Source organism: Centruroides sculpturatus, unplaced genomic scaffold (assembly GCF_000671375.1).
Source record: "Centruroides sculpturatus isolate CEXI.00-Female unplaced genomic scaffold, Cexi_2.0 scaffold484, whole genome shotgun sequence".
NCBI lineage: Eukaryota > Metazoa > Arthropoda > Arachnida > Scorpiones > Buthidae > Centruroides > Centruroides sculpturatus.
In genome coordinates, this window is record NW_019384726.1 from 107,148 (window position 1) to 125,679 (window position 18,532).

The following is an 18,532-nucleotide window of genomic DNA, read 5'->3' on the forward strand; positions in this document are numbered from 1 at the left end:
AATAAACTAATTTAAATTTTTTCTCATATGACTGCAGTCTTATTTCTTTATTTTTTAAGAAAAAAATACAGTAGACATAAAATTGCATTTTTAAAAACTCAATTTTCATAATTTTCTTTGTTCACAATTGTAATTTAGCTTTGTTTTTTAAAATTATTAAATGATATTCATGCTTATTTTTAACGTTGTATCAATTTCGTGTTGATTTCCTTAATTTTATATGCTTACTTTCTGCAAGATTTTTTACAAATGGACACCAAATAGTTAATAAAGTTTAATTTATTAGCATTTAAATGTATATTAATAAAAAATATATGATTTTTTTACTTGAAAGAAATGACAGTTTACAAATGACATTAATACAACTGTAAGTTTATTAATAAAGAAGAGTTACAAATTTCATTAAAAAGAATTAAAATAAGTAACATATAAATAATTTTATATGTTTTTATCTTCTTTATCATGTTTTAAAACTTTCAAAAATATATTGGATAGAAGCTTTTTATAATATAAAGAATTCCAAGAAGAAGAGTTAAAACATTTCATAAATAGCAAATAACATTATATAGAAAAAAAATTAAATAAATTTATATCTAGATAATATTAGATATTGAGATATTTTCTAAACATCTTGTGGAATAATTGACATAAATAGTACATAAAAATGTAAATTTTTAGATATTTAAATATAAAACACGGTTATTTAAATCATGGATTATACTCAAGTTTTGTCTTTTATAGTGAAACTTTCTAATTCCTCTGCAGAATTATGTTGATATAAATTTTATTCTTGATATAAATATTATTATTGTGTTAAATATTATCGGATTATGGAAGTTGTCTCTATTATTGTCGCAAAGGGATTTGTAAATGTTGTGAGTGGGATTTAGCATAATGCCACACCGAGAAAAGTTTTAAATACCTTTAGAGAAGGATTTGTAACATCAAACTCAAACTCGGCAAGCAACATAATTATGTTTATTCTCAATTAATTGATTTTAGACGATGAAATTATTTTTATTACATTTCGTATTGTAGATGCGGAATGAATATATATGGTCTATTTTGTCTCTCAGATTGCTTCAGAAGATTTTATTATAAATTATAATAATTAATATAATAACAATTTATTATAAAAATGAAAGTTATGCTCTTATAATGTGCAATCATAAGATTTTTAAAATTTAGATTTACGTGATCAATTAAGACTGAGTCTTTAAATTATTTTAATAAGTGTATATTTTTATGATTTACAAAACTTCAGATTTATTATAAAATTTATTATTAATAAATGCTAATTCCACTATTTTTTTCTATATTTATAAAACGAATTTAATGAATTATTTTTCAAAATATATCTATGTAAACAAGTTTTATCTCAATGAAACTTGAAAATGTGATATGACCACTTACTTTATATGCTCTGTCATTATTTAGAGTGAATTGTACATAAATGAAATAATCTTAATAGGCAAAAGGAACAAAATTTTGTAAACTCCATTATGTGTTCAAAAGATTCGTCTTCAATGATGCATTAAACGAAAAACTTTAATATTACTGCTGTATTAAGAATGGTTGGTCGAAGAAATAGAAACGATAAACTTAAAATCGTTTACATAAATAATCAATACACAAAAATGTAAATATCATATTATTGAGCACTTTGCAATAAAAATCTAAAAATACCTTATCTATAATCAGGATATATTATATGTTATAACAAAAATACTAAAGTAAATAAAGAAATTTCCCATGAGATCAATGAGGATGTCATCGACTCTACAAACGACATGAAATATTTGGGCGTTATGATTGATGATAATTTCTCTCGGCCTAAACAAATAAACAAAGTGAAAACGAATACAATAAGTTATAATGGAATCCCAGGAATTTTAAGAAATTGTCTAAAAAATGAGAATTTTTGAAAATTTATAAAATATTTTACATAAAACCAATTTATAAAAATGGCAGAATGATTTGTTAGATTGTTTCATAATCATTTTAGATAAATTTCTCGTTATTTCAAAATAATGTCAATGAACAATTCGAAGAAAAGATAATGTACGATATTCTGATCATATTGAAATATTAAATAAGCCTATCCATTGTTTAATTTAAAGTTATTTTATGCAATTTTATTTAGTATTATAATTACAGAAAATAATTAAAATATCCCACAATCTATTCAGATATAAAAACAATTTTAAATAATATTATTTATAACAAGTAGAAAAGTTGACTACTTCAATAGTTATTAAGTTAAACTTATCACTTAACGAAAACGTATTATAAAAGTAAGAAATAATCTTAAGTGAATAATCNAATGAATAGGTTATTATAAATTTAGGAAATATCACTTTATATTTTAATTAAATAAACAGGTATTTTTCTTATTTATTATATACTTCAACAGAGATCGAAAATATTTTTTCTGTTCAGCCAAGTATCTTTATTTTGGAGAAATAAAACGTTTTAGTATTAATTAACAATCACAATCAGACTTGGCAAATGAGAAACAGTTGACAAAGTTTTTGAGCACCTTACGCTTGCTGAGGAATATATTGAAAACTTCACAAACGTTTCAAGCTAATTTTTATAGATCATCATCAAGTGTTATCGTATTCGAGCTTTTTTAAATGAACGTTTCATAATATACCGTTCGAACGTAAGTAATTTAAAGTAAAGAGTACAAAATGTAAAATGAAATAAATAAAAAAATATCAAAATAGCAACCAAAATAACTAAATAAATAAATAATACAGTAGCCCCTCGTTATATCACGGATTCGAATATATCGTGCTTTGTTTTTGCCCCCAAATTGAAATTTTAAAAACACTTCAGTCAATACATTTTAAATTAACAATTACCATTTTTTTTTTTTGCAACGAAGTATGGTATTTTATTCTTACCATTGTCCTTGAAACTACCACTGCAGTGAAACAATAAATTTGTCAACATCTAAATAACTAAAACAGCAGGACAGATCAATTATCATTTATTCTTTTCTTTTTCGTTTCTTTTTGATATTAAAAGTGTTTATTTATTGGTTTTAAGTCCTGTCTATTTACAAGTTACCATGAATTCGAAATTTCACAACTTTTGTGTGAATTAAATTAACGCAAAACTGTCAATTCACATAAATGTGTAAAATTTCGAATTCACTGCGTGTACGGAAAAGATTTTTATTTCTGAACGGAAAGTTCTAAAATTTTTATACAGTAGTAACTTTAATTTGCTTTTTGAGAATTTTTACTCTTTTATTTTATACGTTTTAATGTTCTTACATTCAATTTGTTTACATGTTCAATATTTACTTTTTTAATTTTCAATTACTGGATTTATAATCTTTTATTGTAAAATATAAATTACACGAATTTTTAATACGCAATTTATTATGAAATATAGTATTGTATAACAACATCGCAACTGATATTTTGTTTTTAAATCGACAGTATCTGTCTTTAAATATCATTGTTAAAAAAACAATAATGCTAAATGGATGTTTGTGGTATCGATGTTTACGTAAACGTCATTTAATACAATATAACCACGAATAAAATTTAGTATTGCAAAACTAAGCTTATTTTATATCATAAACACTTGCTNGAACATTTAATTTAAAATTATATCTTGTATAAAATTAAACATTTTAAAAGAGGATATTTTTATGTCTTTTCTTAGCATAAGGTTGCCATTGAGAACAAATCACACTGGAACACTTTTAGTTGATAAAGGTCGGTTTATTGATAGGAAAAGATATGCATTTCGGGCTTAATGCCCCTCTTCAGTTCTATTATAACAGATTTACCAGCAAAATTATTACAGAGTTACAGATTTACCGATTGTATTGAAATATATAGGATACGCGTACAAAGGTTTGTACAATAAAACATAATTACCTGAGATTATAGTGACAGTTAGGACAACACGACTCGTGAGAAGACATAGGTGAAAAAAAAGAGGAAAATGGAGCTAAAATTCTTTTAGCTCCATAGGCCAAAGACAATCTTATGCTAAGAAAATACATATAGTAAAGAGAACAGCAAGCAACCAAGATCTAAGGATATTTTTTATTTCGTAGGGCACTTTCTACTCGTGTAATTGCTGGTATCTGGTGGTTTTTTACATTAATCATGATATCGTCTTATACTGCTAATTTGGCAGCATTTTTAACTGCAGAACGTATGAAATCTCCTATTGAAAGTGCAGAAGATTTAGCAAATCAGGGAAAAATTAAGTATGGCTGTGTAGAATCTGGATCTACACGTTCCTTTTTTAAAGTAAGCTTATCATCTTATATCTTCTGTTAAATATCGAATTCCGGTAATTATAACGTGTAAAATATTTAATTATAATAATTAGGAGTCCAAAGTTTCTGCGTATAAAAAAATGTATACGTTTATGGAAGCAAATCCTAGCGTGTATACATCTTCATCAGAAAAAGGAATGGAAAGAGTTTTAGAAGGTGATTACGCCTTTTTAATGGAATCTGTTACCATTGAATATTTAGTAGAAAGAAATTGTGAATTGACTCGAATTGGCGGATTGTTGGATTCTAAAGGTTACGGAATTGCATTGCCTGCAGGTACACTTTTTTAAATATCACAATACTTTAATTAATAATATAAATCTGTTTATTTTCTATCAGCTTTAAGAGTAATAACATTTCCATATAATTAGCATAACGTTTTAATCTATAATTTAAGTAATAAATTCAAACTAACTTCAATGAATTTCATCTTGAATTTTAATTTGTCGTTAGGTTCCCCATACAGGTCATTAATTTCCAGCGGAATTTTAAGGTTGCAAGAAACTGGTGTATTACACGAATTAAAAGAGAAATGGTGGAAGAAAAAAGGAGGTGATCTATGTGTTGCCGATGAAAAAAAGACTAGTATTCTAACTAATGAGCTAGGACTCGCCAATGTCGGAGGTGTATTTGTGGTGTTATTAGCAGGATTAGGAATGGCGTGTGTCATCGTTGTTATAGAATTTATTGCTCACACTAGAAAAAAACCGCGTGAAGAAAGAGTAAGTATAAGAAAAAGTAAACAATTAGTGAGTGAAGTTAGTGATAAAAGTGAAATGATAGGTTGATATTGTGTTTCTATTTCTTGCACGCAAGAACGTGCCTCATTGAGGAAAACAGGTGAGATAGGTGAGGATAATTAATAAGTAACAAATAAAATACAATCTTCCTCATTAACTTTCTAATTCAATGTTTCTAGTATTAAAATATCCATAATTACTTACAAATGTATCTTAATTAGTCAAAGGAAAACTTTAAAAAATAAAAGCGATATACTTAATTTTATTTATAAAAATGATATTTTTAACGGCAGTTTTAAATATTTTCAGAAATTTTTACCATATGAAATGGTGCAAGAAATAAGACAACTGATAACAAATCAGGGAACAACTCGACCTATAAGATGGAAGTATATGGATAAACATATAGTGTGGAGTGATTCCGATGCAACATCTGTATCAACAAATTACGATTTTCCAAACGAAATACGTCAAAGCTATAGAAATTGATTAATAATGGCGTATCAATGTCACTGTGTCAATTAAAAAAGAATTTTAATAATATTTAACGTATCTTTTAAATCCAAAGGAGGTTATTTTAAACCTCAGATATCAATGTGTCGAAAATTGAATGCTGTAAAAAAGAATATAAGAAATACAATAATCACTTTCGGGAAGGAAGGGAGATTGATTTGAAAAGAAAATTTTATTGAGCATTCCAAAAAATAAACATTTTGATAAATATTGACAATTTGGAAGTGATTTTTTGATGGACGTAAACAAATATGAATTTTTCAAACAAATTATATTATAGACAGGTATATGCAGTATACGTTTATAATATAAAATTCTAGATTTTTTAAGTAATAATTTGTTATTTATTACATATTTATATAAAACGATATAATTAGAAATACGAAATTATCGTGTGATAATTTTATTATCATTATCATCTTACCAAAGAAAAATAATTGGTTATTTTCAGCAGTTATCCAATAAATCAACAGGGAATCATTAAAAATTATACTCGTGAGAACAGTTGCTTTTTAAAATTTGCAATACCATAGAAAAGATGTTTTATCCAATTTAAAAACAGAAATAAATTCAGAATGAAACAATGAAATAAATAAATAAATAATTCTAAAGCTAAAATATTACAATTTTTTAATATAAAACCTTTAGAGGAAAAAAAGTGCAGAATTTTAATTAATTTTAACTCAGAATATCTCTGTTCTCCCCTAATTTTTTAGATGTAGATGCCTTAAAGTTTATTCGATTAATATTCTAATTTCTGATCAACTTTTGTAATTACTAAGTTGGTTTTAAAAAGTTTATTTGATGAAATATAGGATAAAATTACTTTTCAGAAAAGTTTAGTTACATTATTTGAGGCTATGACATTAATTATATGAATACAACATCAAACAAATTACGATGGTTCAAGGAAATTAATTTAGTAAATATTGTCATCAGGATATTCGTGAGTTAATGATAATTTGAAGACAATGGAAAATTTTTAAAGAAAAGAAATATCGCGAAGTTTGTAAAAATTTACCTCATAATTATCTAATTTTGTTTATTATGTAATTTTACCAAATTTTTTTTACATCATTTAATTAATTGTTATAAAATACAATTTTAATAATCATAAACCTCTTTTGTAAATGAATAAAGTTATAACGTTTTAAATTATTTTAAGGACAATCTATGAATATTTCTACTTTATATACTAAAACAATTTTTAAAAGGCTTAATTTTTTGAAAAATAATTACATTTATTTATAATCAGAAACATGAAATTAAGACCACAGTTTTTAATTTATTTCAAGCCATCAATAAGTACAATAGCAAAAAATATATATTTAATATTAATAAAAACAAAAATTTTAAATTTTCAAACATTACAAATGCATTATTTAAATATATAATAATAAATATAGTCTTTATTTAAATATGAAATTTAAATAAACTAATTTAAATTTTTTCTCATATGACTGCAGTCTTATTTCTTTATTTTTTAAGAAAAAAATACAGTAGACATAAAATTGCATTTTTAAAAACTCAATTTTCATAATTTTCTTTGTTCACAATTGTAATTTAGCTTTGTTTTTTAAAATTATTAAATGATATTCATGCTTATTTTTAACGTTGTATCAATTTCGTGTTGATTTCCTTAATTTTATATGCTTACTTTCTGCAAGATTTTTTACAAATGGACACCAAATAGTTAATAAAGTTTAATTTATTAGCATTTAAATGTATATTAATAAAAAATATATGATTTTTTTACTTGAAAGAAATGACAGTTTACAAATGACATTAATACAACTGTAAGTTTATTAATAAAGAAGAGTTACAAATTTCATTAAAAAGAATTAAAATAAGTAACATATAAATAATTTTATATGTTTTTATCTTCTTTATCATGTTTTAAAACTTTCAAAAATATATTGGATAGAAGCTTTTTATAATATAAAGAATTCCAAGAAGAAGAGTTAAAACATTTCATAAATAGCAAATAACATTATATAGAAAAAAAATTAAATAAATTTATATCTAGATAATATTAGATATTGAGATATTTTCTAAACATCTTGTGGAATAATTGACATAAATAGTACATAAAAATGTAAATTTTTAGATATTTAAATATAAAACACGGTTATTTAAATCATGGATTATACTCAAGTTTTGTCTTTTATAGTGAAACTTTCTAATTCCTCTGCAGAATTATGTTGATATAAATTTTATTCTTGATATAAATATTATTATTGTGTTAAATATTATCGGATTATGGAAGTTGTCTCTATTATTGTCGCAAAGGGATTTGTAAATGTTGTGAGTGGGATTTAGCATAATGCCACACCGAGAAAAGTTTTAAATACCTTTAGAGAAGGATTTGTAACATCAAACTCAAACTCGGCAAGCAACATAATTATGTTTATTCTCAATTAATTGATTTTAGACGATGAAATTATTTTTATTACATTTCGTATTGTAGATGCGGAATGAATATATATGGTCTATTTTGTCTCTCAGATTGCTTCAGAAGATTTTATTATAAATTATAATAATTAATATAATAACAATTTATTATAAAAATGAAAGTTATGCTCTTATAATGTGCAATCATAAGATTTTTAAAATTTAGATTTACGTGATCAATTAAGACTGAGTCTTTAAATTATTTTAATAAGTGTATATTTTTATGATTTACAAAACTTCAGATTTATTATAAAATTTATTATTAATAAATGCTAATTCCACTATTTTTTTCTATATTTATAAAACGAATTTAATGAATTATTTTTCAAAATATATCTATGTAAACAAGTTTTATCTCAATGAAACTTGAAAATGTGATATGACCACTTACTTTATATGCTCTGTCATTATTTAGAGTGAATTGTACATAAATGAAATAATCTTAATAGGCAAAAGGAACAAAATTTTGTAAACTCCATTATGTGTTCAAAAGATTCGTCTTCAATGATGCATTAAACGAAAAACTTTAATATTACTGCTGTATTAAGAATGGTTGGTCGAAGAAATAGAAACGATAAACTTAAAATCGTTTACATAAATAATCAATACACAAAAATGTAAATATCATATTATTGAGCACTTTGCAATAAAAATCTAAAAATACCTTATCTATAATCAGGATATATTATATGTTATAACAAAAATACTAAAGTAAATAAAGAAATTTCCCATGAGATCAATGAGGATGTCATCGACTCTACAAACGACATGAAATATTTGGGCGTTATGATTGATGATAATTTCTCTCGGCCTAAACAAATAAACAAAGTGAAAACGAATACAATAAGTTATAATGGAATCCCAGGAATTTTAAGAAATTGTCTAAAAAATGAGAATTTTTGAAAATTTATAAAATATTTTACATAAAACCAATTTATAAAAATGGCAGAATGATTTGTTAGATTGTTTCATAATCATTTTAGATAAATTTCTCGTTATTTCAAAATAATGTCAATGAACAATTCGAAGAAAAGATAATGTACGATATTCTGATCATATTGAAATATTAAATAAGCCTATCCATTGTTTAATTTAAAGTTATTTTATGCAATTTTATTTAGTATTATAATTACAGAAAATAATTAAAATATCCCACAATCTATTCAGATATAAAAACAATTTTAAATAATATTATTTATAACAAGTAGAAAAGTTGACTACTTCAATAGTTATTAAGTTAAACTTATCACTTAACGAAAACGTATTATAAAAGTAAGAAATAATCTTAAGTGAATAATCTTTGATATGATGTAATTGACTCAAAATGAACTTATTCTCGTTCGCTATTACACTTTACCTTAGCAGTTTATGTATTTTTAAATTAAAAACAAAATTGAATAAAAATTGCGAGAAATTGGTTATTATAAATTTAGGAAATATCACTTTATATTTTAATTAAATAAACAGGTATTTTTCTTATTTATTATATACTTCAACAGAGATCGAAAATATTTTTTCTGTTCAGCCAAGTATCTTTATTTTGGAGAAATAAAACGTTTTAGTATTAATTAACAATCACAATCAGACTTGGCAAATGAGAAACAGTTGACAAAGTTTTTGAGCACCTTACGCTTGCTGAGGAATATATTGAAAACTTCACAAACGTTTCAAGCTAATTTTTATAGATCATCATCAAGTGTTATCGTATTCGAGCTTTTTTAAATGAACGTTTCATAATATACCGTTCGAACGTAAGTAATTTAAAGTAAAGAGTACAAAATGTAAAATGAAATAAATAAAAAAATATCAAAATAGCAACCAAAATAACTAAATAAATAAATAATACAGTAGCCCCTCGTTATATCACGGATTCGAATATATCGTGCTTTGTTTTTGCCCCCAAATTGAAATTTTAAAAACACTTCAGTCAATACATTTTAAATTAACAATTACCATTTTTTTTTTGCAACGAAGTATGGTATTTTATTCTTACCATTGTCCTTGAAACTACCACTGCAGTGAAACAATAAATTTGTCAACATCTAAATAACTAAAACAGCAGGACAGATCAATTATCATTTATCCTTTTCTTTTTCGTTTCTTTTTGATATTAAAAGTGTTTATTTATTGGTTTTAAGTCCTGTCTATTTACAAGTTACCATGAATTCGAAATTTCACAACTTTTGTGTGAATTAAATTAACGCAAAACTGTCAATTCATATAAATGTGTAAAATTTCGAATTCACTGCGTAATGTGTACGGAAAAGATTTTTATTTCTGAACGGAAAGTTCTAAAATTTTTATACAGTAGTAACTTTAATTTGCTTTTTGAGAATTTTTACTCTTTTATTTTATACGTTTTAATGTTCTTACATTCAATTTGTTTACATGTTCAATATTTACTTTTTTAATTTTCAATTACTGGATTTATAATCTTTTATTGTAAAATATAAATTACACGAATTTTTAATACGCAATTTATTATGAAATATAGTATTGTATAACAACATCGCAACTGATATTTTGTTTTTAAATCGACAGTATCTGTCTTTAAATATCATTGTTAAAAAAACAATAATGCTAAATGGATGTTTGTGGTATCGATGTTTACGTAAACGTCATTTAATACAATATAACCACGAATAAAATTTAGTATTGCAAAACTAAGCTTATTTTATATCATAAACACTTGCTGATGAAAGAATGCAGGATAGAGAATCCATAGCATGTTTAATCTGTTTAGTGAAAGCCCAAAATATTTAGTATTCGGTTATACCACGCCGTCGCGCGCCGGATAAAACGCGATTTTACTTTTTCTCCCAACAAGCGCGATATAACGAGAGGCTACTGTACTAACATGAATTAATGTAACATAAATAAATATATAAACGATATGTATTGTATGCGAACAATGAGTAAATACATTGCAAATTTCATTTTTATGTTAAATTTCCACACCGAAGGTAATCCTTCTATATCTCTGGCATTAATGCAACATTGAAATAATTTGCTTTTATAAATTTCAACTTTTTCTTTGCCGTTTCCAATGTGGGGAAATGTAGTGCTTTAATGATATTGACCACGCTCCATTTGACAGTAGTCTTCTAGTTGTGCCATCTTAGACAACTGATGTTATAATATCCTTTTTCAATGTTGTATTTATGCTCTTTCAGGCAAAAGACTAAGGTTCGTTTTTGTGACACCAATGAAGTATTTTTTTATTCTAAATTGTTGGTTTTCAAACGAAATTTTGTATACGCATGTCTTTTCTTCTTTTCTTAGTTTATATTTGTCATTTCTTAAAATGGTGTATATGTTTGGAGCCGTTTAAAAGTTTTTTGGAGTCTTTTGTGTCTGCTACTTGTTTGATAACATTCTTAATATGGTTATAATTACTATAAGTAAACTTGGTAATGCTACTTTTACTTTTTGGGGTATTTTTCTGCTTGCTTCATACTTCTTAATTAAACCTTGTATTGTGCTCGTTTTATATCCTAATGATGTAGTTGTTATCTTAATTGTATTGTGTTCTTCGTTTCTGTCAAGTATACTAGAGGAATACAAATGGTGTTACGAAAAGGAACCTAGCCATTTGCTTCAAAGAGCATAAATACAACATTGAAAAAGGACATTATAACATCATGTTACCCAAGATGGCACAACTAGAAGACTACAGTCAAATGGAGCGAGGTCAATATCATTATGCTTTAATGATATTGACCTCGCTCCATTTGACTATAGTCTATCTATTTCCCCACATTGGAAACAGCAAAGAAAAAGTTGAAATTTATAAAAGCAAATTATTTCATTGTTGCATTAATGCCAGGGATGTTACCTTCGGTGTGGATATTCATCTTAAAAAAGAAATTTGCAATGTATTTACTCATAGTTTGCATACACTCTTCTATATACAATACATATCGTTTATATATTTATGTTATATTAATTAATGTTAATAATATTATTTATTTATTTATTTTGGTTACTATTTTTATGTTTTAATTTTATTTATTTATTTCATTTTACATTTTGTATTCTCTATTTTATATAAATTTATACGTTTAAATTATTTGCATTTGAATGGTATATTACAGTATGAAATATTCCATTCAAAAAGCTCAAATATTATAACACCTGATTTCATTTATAAAAATTAGGTTGAAAACGTTTGTGAACTTTTAAATATATTCCTCAGCAAGCGTAAGGTGATCAAAAACTTTGTTAACTGTTTTAGTATTATTTTTTAATATAACTTTTAATTTATTTTTTATAACTGTACGTATTATATTCAGTGTGTGTGTTATTTATACGCTGCATACAATATATGCAACGTATAAATAACACATTCTAAGACATTAATCATATTTATAAATGCAGAGAGTAACAGAAAAACCAACAGCGTTAATTCTCAAAACAATGAAATAACGACTCCTTATCATTCAATGACACAACAACAAACCATTAATCAAGAGGGCAAATTTTTAATTAAGGGAAAAAATGTGTATAAGTCACTGAAGATGGGAGTAAAAGACCTCCCTCCCGAAAATGTTGTTACAGAATTAAAAATTTGAGTTCTTAATTAATGGTATTTTTGTTGTGTAATTCAATGACATTTATTTAAATGATTATTTTGTTGTGGATTATAATAGAAATACATTTTCTATCTATTTATATATTTTTAAAATGTTTATATTTTGAAAAAAAATCACAAAATATTAGAAAAATAAAATATTTATTTATCATTAAAATTGGAAAGTTATAAGAAACGAGAAACTATTTATAAAAGTAGTTGAAGCATGTCGCAATTATTCTTAACAATGATTTCATGTAGTTGATAATTTTGATATAAAAAATGGATTTTTGCATCTTCAAAGGAAATTGTTCATGTTCTGCATTGCAAACACGAAGTCTTCTTTCGAAGCTATACAAAATTGTATAAAGTAACGAAATTTTTGCTTTCTTCATCTGTAGTAAAAATTCAATAAACTTAATTTATTTCTTTCTCGACTTTTTATAATTATTTTTTTCTTCATTTTGTTTCTCTTTTCACTTTCCAACTTTTCTGAATACACTTACAAGTATAGTGCAACTTATTCACTCCGGAAGAATTTTACCTTTTTTTATTTTTTTATTTTTAAGCTTTAGTAATAAGAACCAACGTTTTCTGAAGAAAAGATTAATATAATTAGGATAAAACAAATAATATATGTGTTCGGTAATAAACCAGTATTTATTAATGTACACTTGCTGAGATGAAGAGGAAAATGAAGCAATTGTTGCAGCTTGTTTTAACTTTTATTATCTTTACAATTTAAAATTTATGAGGTAAGTAATTTTAAAGAAAGAGCCATAAAATAGGAATAGCCGATAAACAACAAATATACAAGAATAATAAACGAATTTTACATCCAGTAGTTGCGTGAACGTTAATTAAACATTATAACGAAATATTTTTGCAGAAATTAAACATCGTTCATTATCGGAGAAATAAAAATGTGTTTCATATTCAAAGTTAAATAATAAATAAAGCCAAATAATTAAATATTAAACAAAAACCGTATAATCATACCTAGTTAAATAAAACCATATTGATATCTTATCGATAAGTTATTAATATGATATTCATATCCAGCAATGGTAGCATGTTACTAATTGTTTATAAATTTTAAAATATTATTGGTAGAACATAGTGTTGTTGTGTATTGCTTCACATTTTTCTTGATTTAATATTTATAACATAAAACATATCTGAATAGATATAGCGATTCATCCGAAAAGAAAATTTTAGTACTTGTTTCTTCATCTTTATGAAACTTTTCATGTTTATAATAAATATAATTAATATTAAACAGAACGTGCTCAGCAAATAATTATCTTATCACAACGCACCTTTCTTGTTGACGACATAGTTTTATTAAAAACTAACATTTTCGGCCTACTTGATAGGCCATTCTCAGGTTTAACGAAACAATTCTCTCGTTAAGCCTGAGGATGGCCTATTGACTAGGCCGAAAACGTTTTTTATCAATAAAACTATCTCGGAAACAGGAAAGGTGTGTTGTGATAAGCTCAAATATAATGTCAGAAAAATATTTCTGACGATAAGCTAGAACTTTTTAGATTGTTAATGTTTTCTGGACCAAATTATAGTATGTCTAAATTCATTTCATTAACAGAGTTTTAAATATTCTAATTACCTTTGTTTTTGGTTAAGGCTACGGTTACTATTGATGCGAATTCTGACGAGTAAGTCCGAAATCCTCGTTAGAACAAGATGGTTACACTGTGCGCGTTTTCTGATAGTCAGTACGTTTCTGCCTCCCAGCAAAATGGACGAACTTGATGAGTTTTATTTTCTTGAAAGTCCGTTGATTAAGTTATTGTTGATAGGTGGTGGAAAAACAGAGCATGTTAACCACTTATTTTCCACAAGAGACGATAAGGGAGAGTTCCAAATGTTATATCAAGATTTGTGGGACAACCCGCAAAGTTTTTCGAGTATTTCAGAATGAGACCAAAATGAGAAATATCTCTGTTGTGATAGTTTTTGTCTTTCATGTCCCACAAACACCTATTCTCGAACACAAGACTATTCAATTTATCAATATCCATGTTGAAAAAACTAAAACACTCGAAATTCAACGTCAGAATGCATGAAAAAATCAAACTCGTTTGAACGTTCGAATGGTTCTGACTACATCCTGCGTGTTCTGACATGCCCTTCGCTGCCAAAATAAACACTGTCATTGGAAAACAGGTATTGGTTTGTTCGGACGAATTCGTCAGAACTCGTCAGAATTCGCATCCATAGTAACCGTAGCCTAATATAACTCTCATATTAGTTTTAATTTTGAAAATCGTTTCGGAAGTTATATGATTAGAACAAGACAATTAGATCTAAAACAAACAAAGCCCTCGACTCGAGGATTTGGACTCGAGGATTTTTTCCGCATTTTTCCCTTCCTGTCTTCCTTAACTTCGTTTTAACATGAACAAACATTATGCTTACAACCATTTATTTATAAATCATACTAAAGATACAGAAAAAAGTTTCTATTATTAAAGTATTAAATTGTAAGATGTCAATTAATAATGAACAATTAGACATCTTTTTCCATTTCTGGCCTCCTGCCCTGCAAACACTAATAGGGTTTTATTGGTTTTATTCGATTATGGACACGCGACATATGGGCGATCTGCCGACGAGAGGAATGTTTCCTGAGAGGTTTTTAGGGAAACTGACCCCTATTCAGGTGTTACTAACATAAAGAAAACTCGAAAAATTCTGTGACTAGCCTGTTAGTGATGCGCGAATCCACAACCAATAACCAGTGTGCGTTAAACAAGAAAAACTCAAGTAATATAGCACCAAATAGTGATTATCTGCATTCCTTGCAAGGAATGCAGATAATCACTAAATATCAATCATTTATTAACAAAAAGGGTAATTTCCCTGTTACAGGGGGTGCTACATTTGTTAATGAAAGGGTTACAAAAAGTTGGAACAGTCTCCAAATTACTTGACTTACACTCTTATTTGACAATTGATTTTAAATACACACATTCCAAATAATCACAATCAGTAACGTCGAAGATGACAATACAGAAAATTTTAACATTTATATATGGCTTTATCTAAATTTCTCGATGTTAAAAACGATATTGCATTTCGCCGTATCTTTGGTACCAGAATTTGTTCCTATAATCAGCGTATTTGTTGGGCTTCCTGGTATCTCTGATAGCAGGAAAGCCCAACAAATACGCTGATTATAGGAATCTGTGTCAAGGTTACTTTCATTTGGCATTTTTATAATAATAATAAACAATGAAACTGTTGACTTAGTTTTTTAACATTTCTGTAATCTTGATGAAATAGTTATATAGTTTATGTCTTTTTTATTGACATTATTTATGTTCATTCTAAATTCAAGGAGAGAACCGCAATGGAATATCCGTTTAATATCAAGTGAATCACAGAAACTTGCTAAACCTTGACAGTTCTGTAATATCTACCATGTTTTGAAACCGTGTCGTATTTTTTATATGTTCTATAAGCGCAAGTGATCGTTATTACGCTACATTGCGCTTATAGAACAAATATAAAAAGTTCTGTAATAGGTGAAAAATCGAGAGACTCAGAATTACACCAGGTGCATTGAGTATTCGAAAATTAATATAACTGTTTTCGATGAAGATAGAATATTTATTAAGATGTAATTGAGCGTTAAAATTAATTGATTTAGTTATATACGGTTATGAAGATGGAAGATGGATTAATATTTAGTATTTCTTCAAAGAGTATTAGATAAAATTTGAAACAAGTTTTTGTTTAGTAATATAAATTAAACGAAAACAATCAACACTTAGGTTTCCTGCAAGTAAACGAAGTGTGCAACAAAAGTCATCCATAATCACTAAATATTGTTTAGTCATAGTCTGATCTTCCACAAGCAGATTTTAACTGCAGAGCCTTTCTTATTGTATTATTTTGCCATTTTATTCCCCGTGTTCACACGTTTCCAAGGACTGTTATTTGATCAGAATTGAAAATTAATTTTATGTTTATACTCTGTGTGTTGACTCTAGACTTTAACTTTCTTATCTCTTCATAGAGATCCTTCTTACTTTTCTGCACTCTATGTAACGCATTATGCAATTGAGATTTGAATTCATTAATCTGTTTTGATTTGGGTGACAGTGGCTGGCTAATAAGATACTGGAGTCCCGAAATACTGGACCAGATGTCTCATTATCTTCATCTTCATTCGTGCTTTTACATTCTTCACCATTTTCTCAAAAAGAACAAAGTATGCAATAAAAAAATAGAATATTTTAAATTTATATTATAAATATACCTGTACTAGACTACATAGATGTCATAGAAGATANTATTTTTTAAGAAAAAAATACAGTAGACATAAAATTGCATTTTTAAAAACTCAATTTTCATAATTTTCTTTGTTCACAATTGTAATTTAGCTTTGTTTTTTAAAATTATTAAATGATATTCATGCTTATTTTTAACGTTGTATCAATTTCGTGTTGATTTCCTTAATTTTATATGCTTACTTTCTGCAAGATTTTTTACAAATGGACACCAAATAGTTAATAAAGTTTAATTTATTAGCATTTAAATGTATATTAATAAAAAATATATGATTTTTTTACTTGAAAGAAATGACAGTTTACAAATGACATTAATACAACTGTAAGTTTATTAATAAAGAAGAGTTACAAATTTCATTAAAAAGAATTAAAATAAGTAACATATAAATAATTTTATATGTTTTTATCTTCTTTATCATGTTTTAAAACTTTCAAAAATATATTGGATAGAAGCTTTTTATAATATAAAGAATTCCAAAAAGAAGAGTTAAAACATTTCATAAATAGCAAATAACATTATATAGAAAAAAAATTAAATAAATTAATATCTAGATAATATTAGATATTGAGATATTTTCTAAACATCTTGTGGAATAATTGACATGAATAGTACATAAAAATGTAAATTTTTAGATATTTAAATATAAAACACGGTTATTTAAATCATGGATTATACTCAAGTTTTGTCTTTTATAGTGAAACTTTCTAATTCCTCTGCAGAATTATGTTGATATAAATTTTATTCTTGATATAAATATTATTATTGTGTTAAATATTATCGGATTATGGAAGTTGTCTCTATTATTGTCGCAAAGGGATTTGTAAATGTTGTGAGTGGGATTTAGCATAATGCCACACCGAGAAAAGTTTTAAATACCTTTAGAGAAGGATTTGTAACATCAAACTCAAACTCGGCAAGCAACATAATTATGTTTATTCTCAATTAATTGATTTTAGACGATGAAATTATTTTTATTACATTTCGTATTGTAGATGCGGAATGAATATATATGGTCTATTTTGTCTCTCAGATTGCTTCAGAAGATTTTATTATAAATTATAATAATTAATATAATAACAATTTATTATAAAAATGAAAGTTATGCTCTTATAATGTGCAATCATAAGATTTTTAAAATTTAGATTTACGTGATCAATTAAGACTGAGTCTTTAAATTATTTTAATAAGTGTATATTTTTATGATTTACAAAACTTCAGATTTATTATAAAATTTATTATTAATAAATGCTAATTCCACTATTTTTTTCTATATTTATAAAACGAATTTAATGAATTATTTTTCAAAATATATCTATGTAAACAAGTTTTATCTCAATGAAACTTGAAAATTTGATATGACCACTTACTTTATATGCTCTGTCATTATTTAGAGTGAATTGTACATAAATGAAATAATCTTAATAGGCAAAAGGAACAAAATTTTGTAAACTCCATTATGTGTTCAAAAGATTCGTCTTCAATGATGCATTAAACGAAAAACTTTAATATTACTGCTGTATTAAGAATGGTTGGTCGAAGAACTAGAAACGATAAACTTAAAATCGTTTACATAAATAATCAATACACAAAAATGTAAATATCATATTATTGAGCACTTTGCAATAAAAATCT

General features: G+C 25.7%; 1 protein-coding gene across 3 annotated transcripts; it reads left to right on the forward strand.

Annotated features, from left to right (window-relative positions):
* Positions 1 to 4,033: 4,033 nt before the first annotated feature.
* LOC111628127 (glutamate receptor ionotropic, kainate 2-like) lies at positions 4,034 to 6,137 on the forward strand. Of its 3 annotated transcripts, none has more exons than XM_023371852.1 (5): positions 4,034 to 4,280; positions 4,363 to 4,585; positions 4,763 to 5,031; positions 5,126 to 5,149; positions 5,359 to 5,497. In XM_023371852.1, exons 1-4 carry the CDS (start codon positions 4,134 to 4,136, stop codon positions 5,138 to 5,140), a joined length of 654 nt encoding a protein of 217 aa, XP_023227620.1. In that variant the 5' UTR covers positions 4,034 to 4,133; the 3' UTR covers positions 5,141 to 5,149; positions 5,359 to 5,497. The 3 variants fall into 3 exon arrangements, with proteins under 3 accessions (XP_023227620.1, XP_023227618.1, XP_023227617.1); XM_023371850.1 differs by having other exon boundaries at positions 5,126 to 5,158; positions 5,359 to 5,475; XM_023371849.1 differs by lacking the exon at positions 5,126 to 5,149 and having other exon boundaries at positions 5,359 to 6,137.
* Positions 6,138 to 18,532: the final 12,395 nt, after the last annotated feature.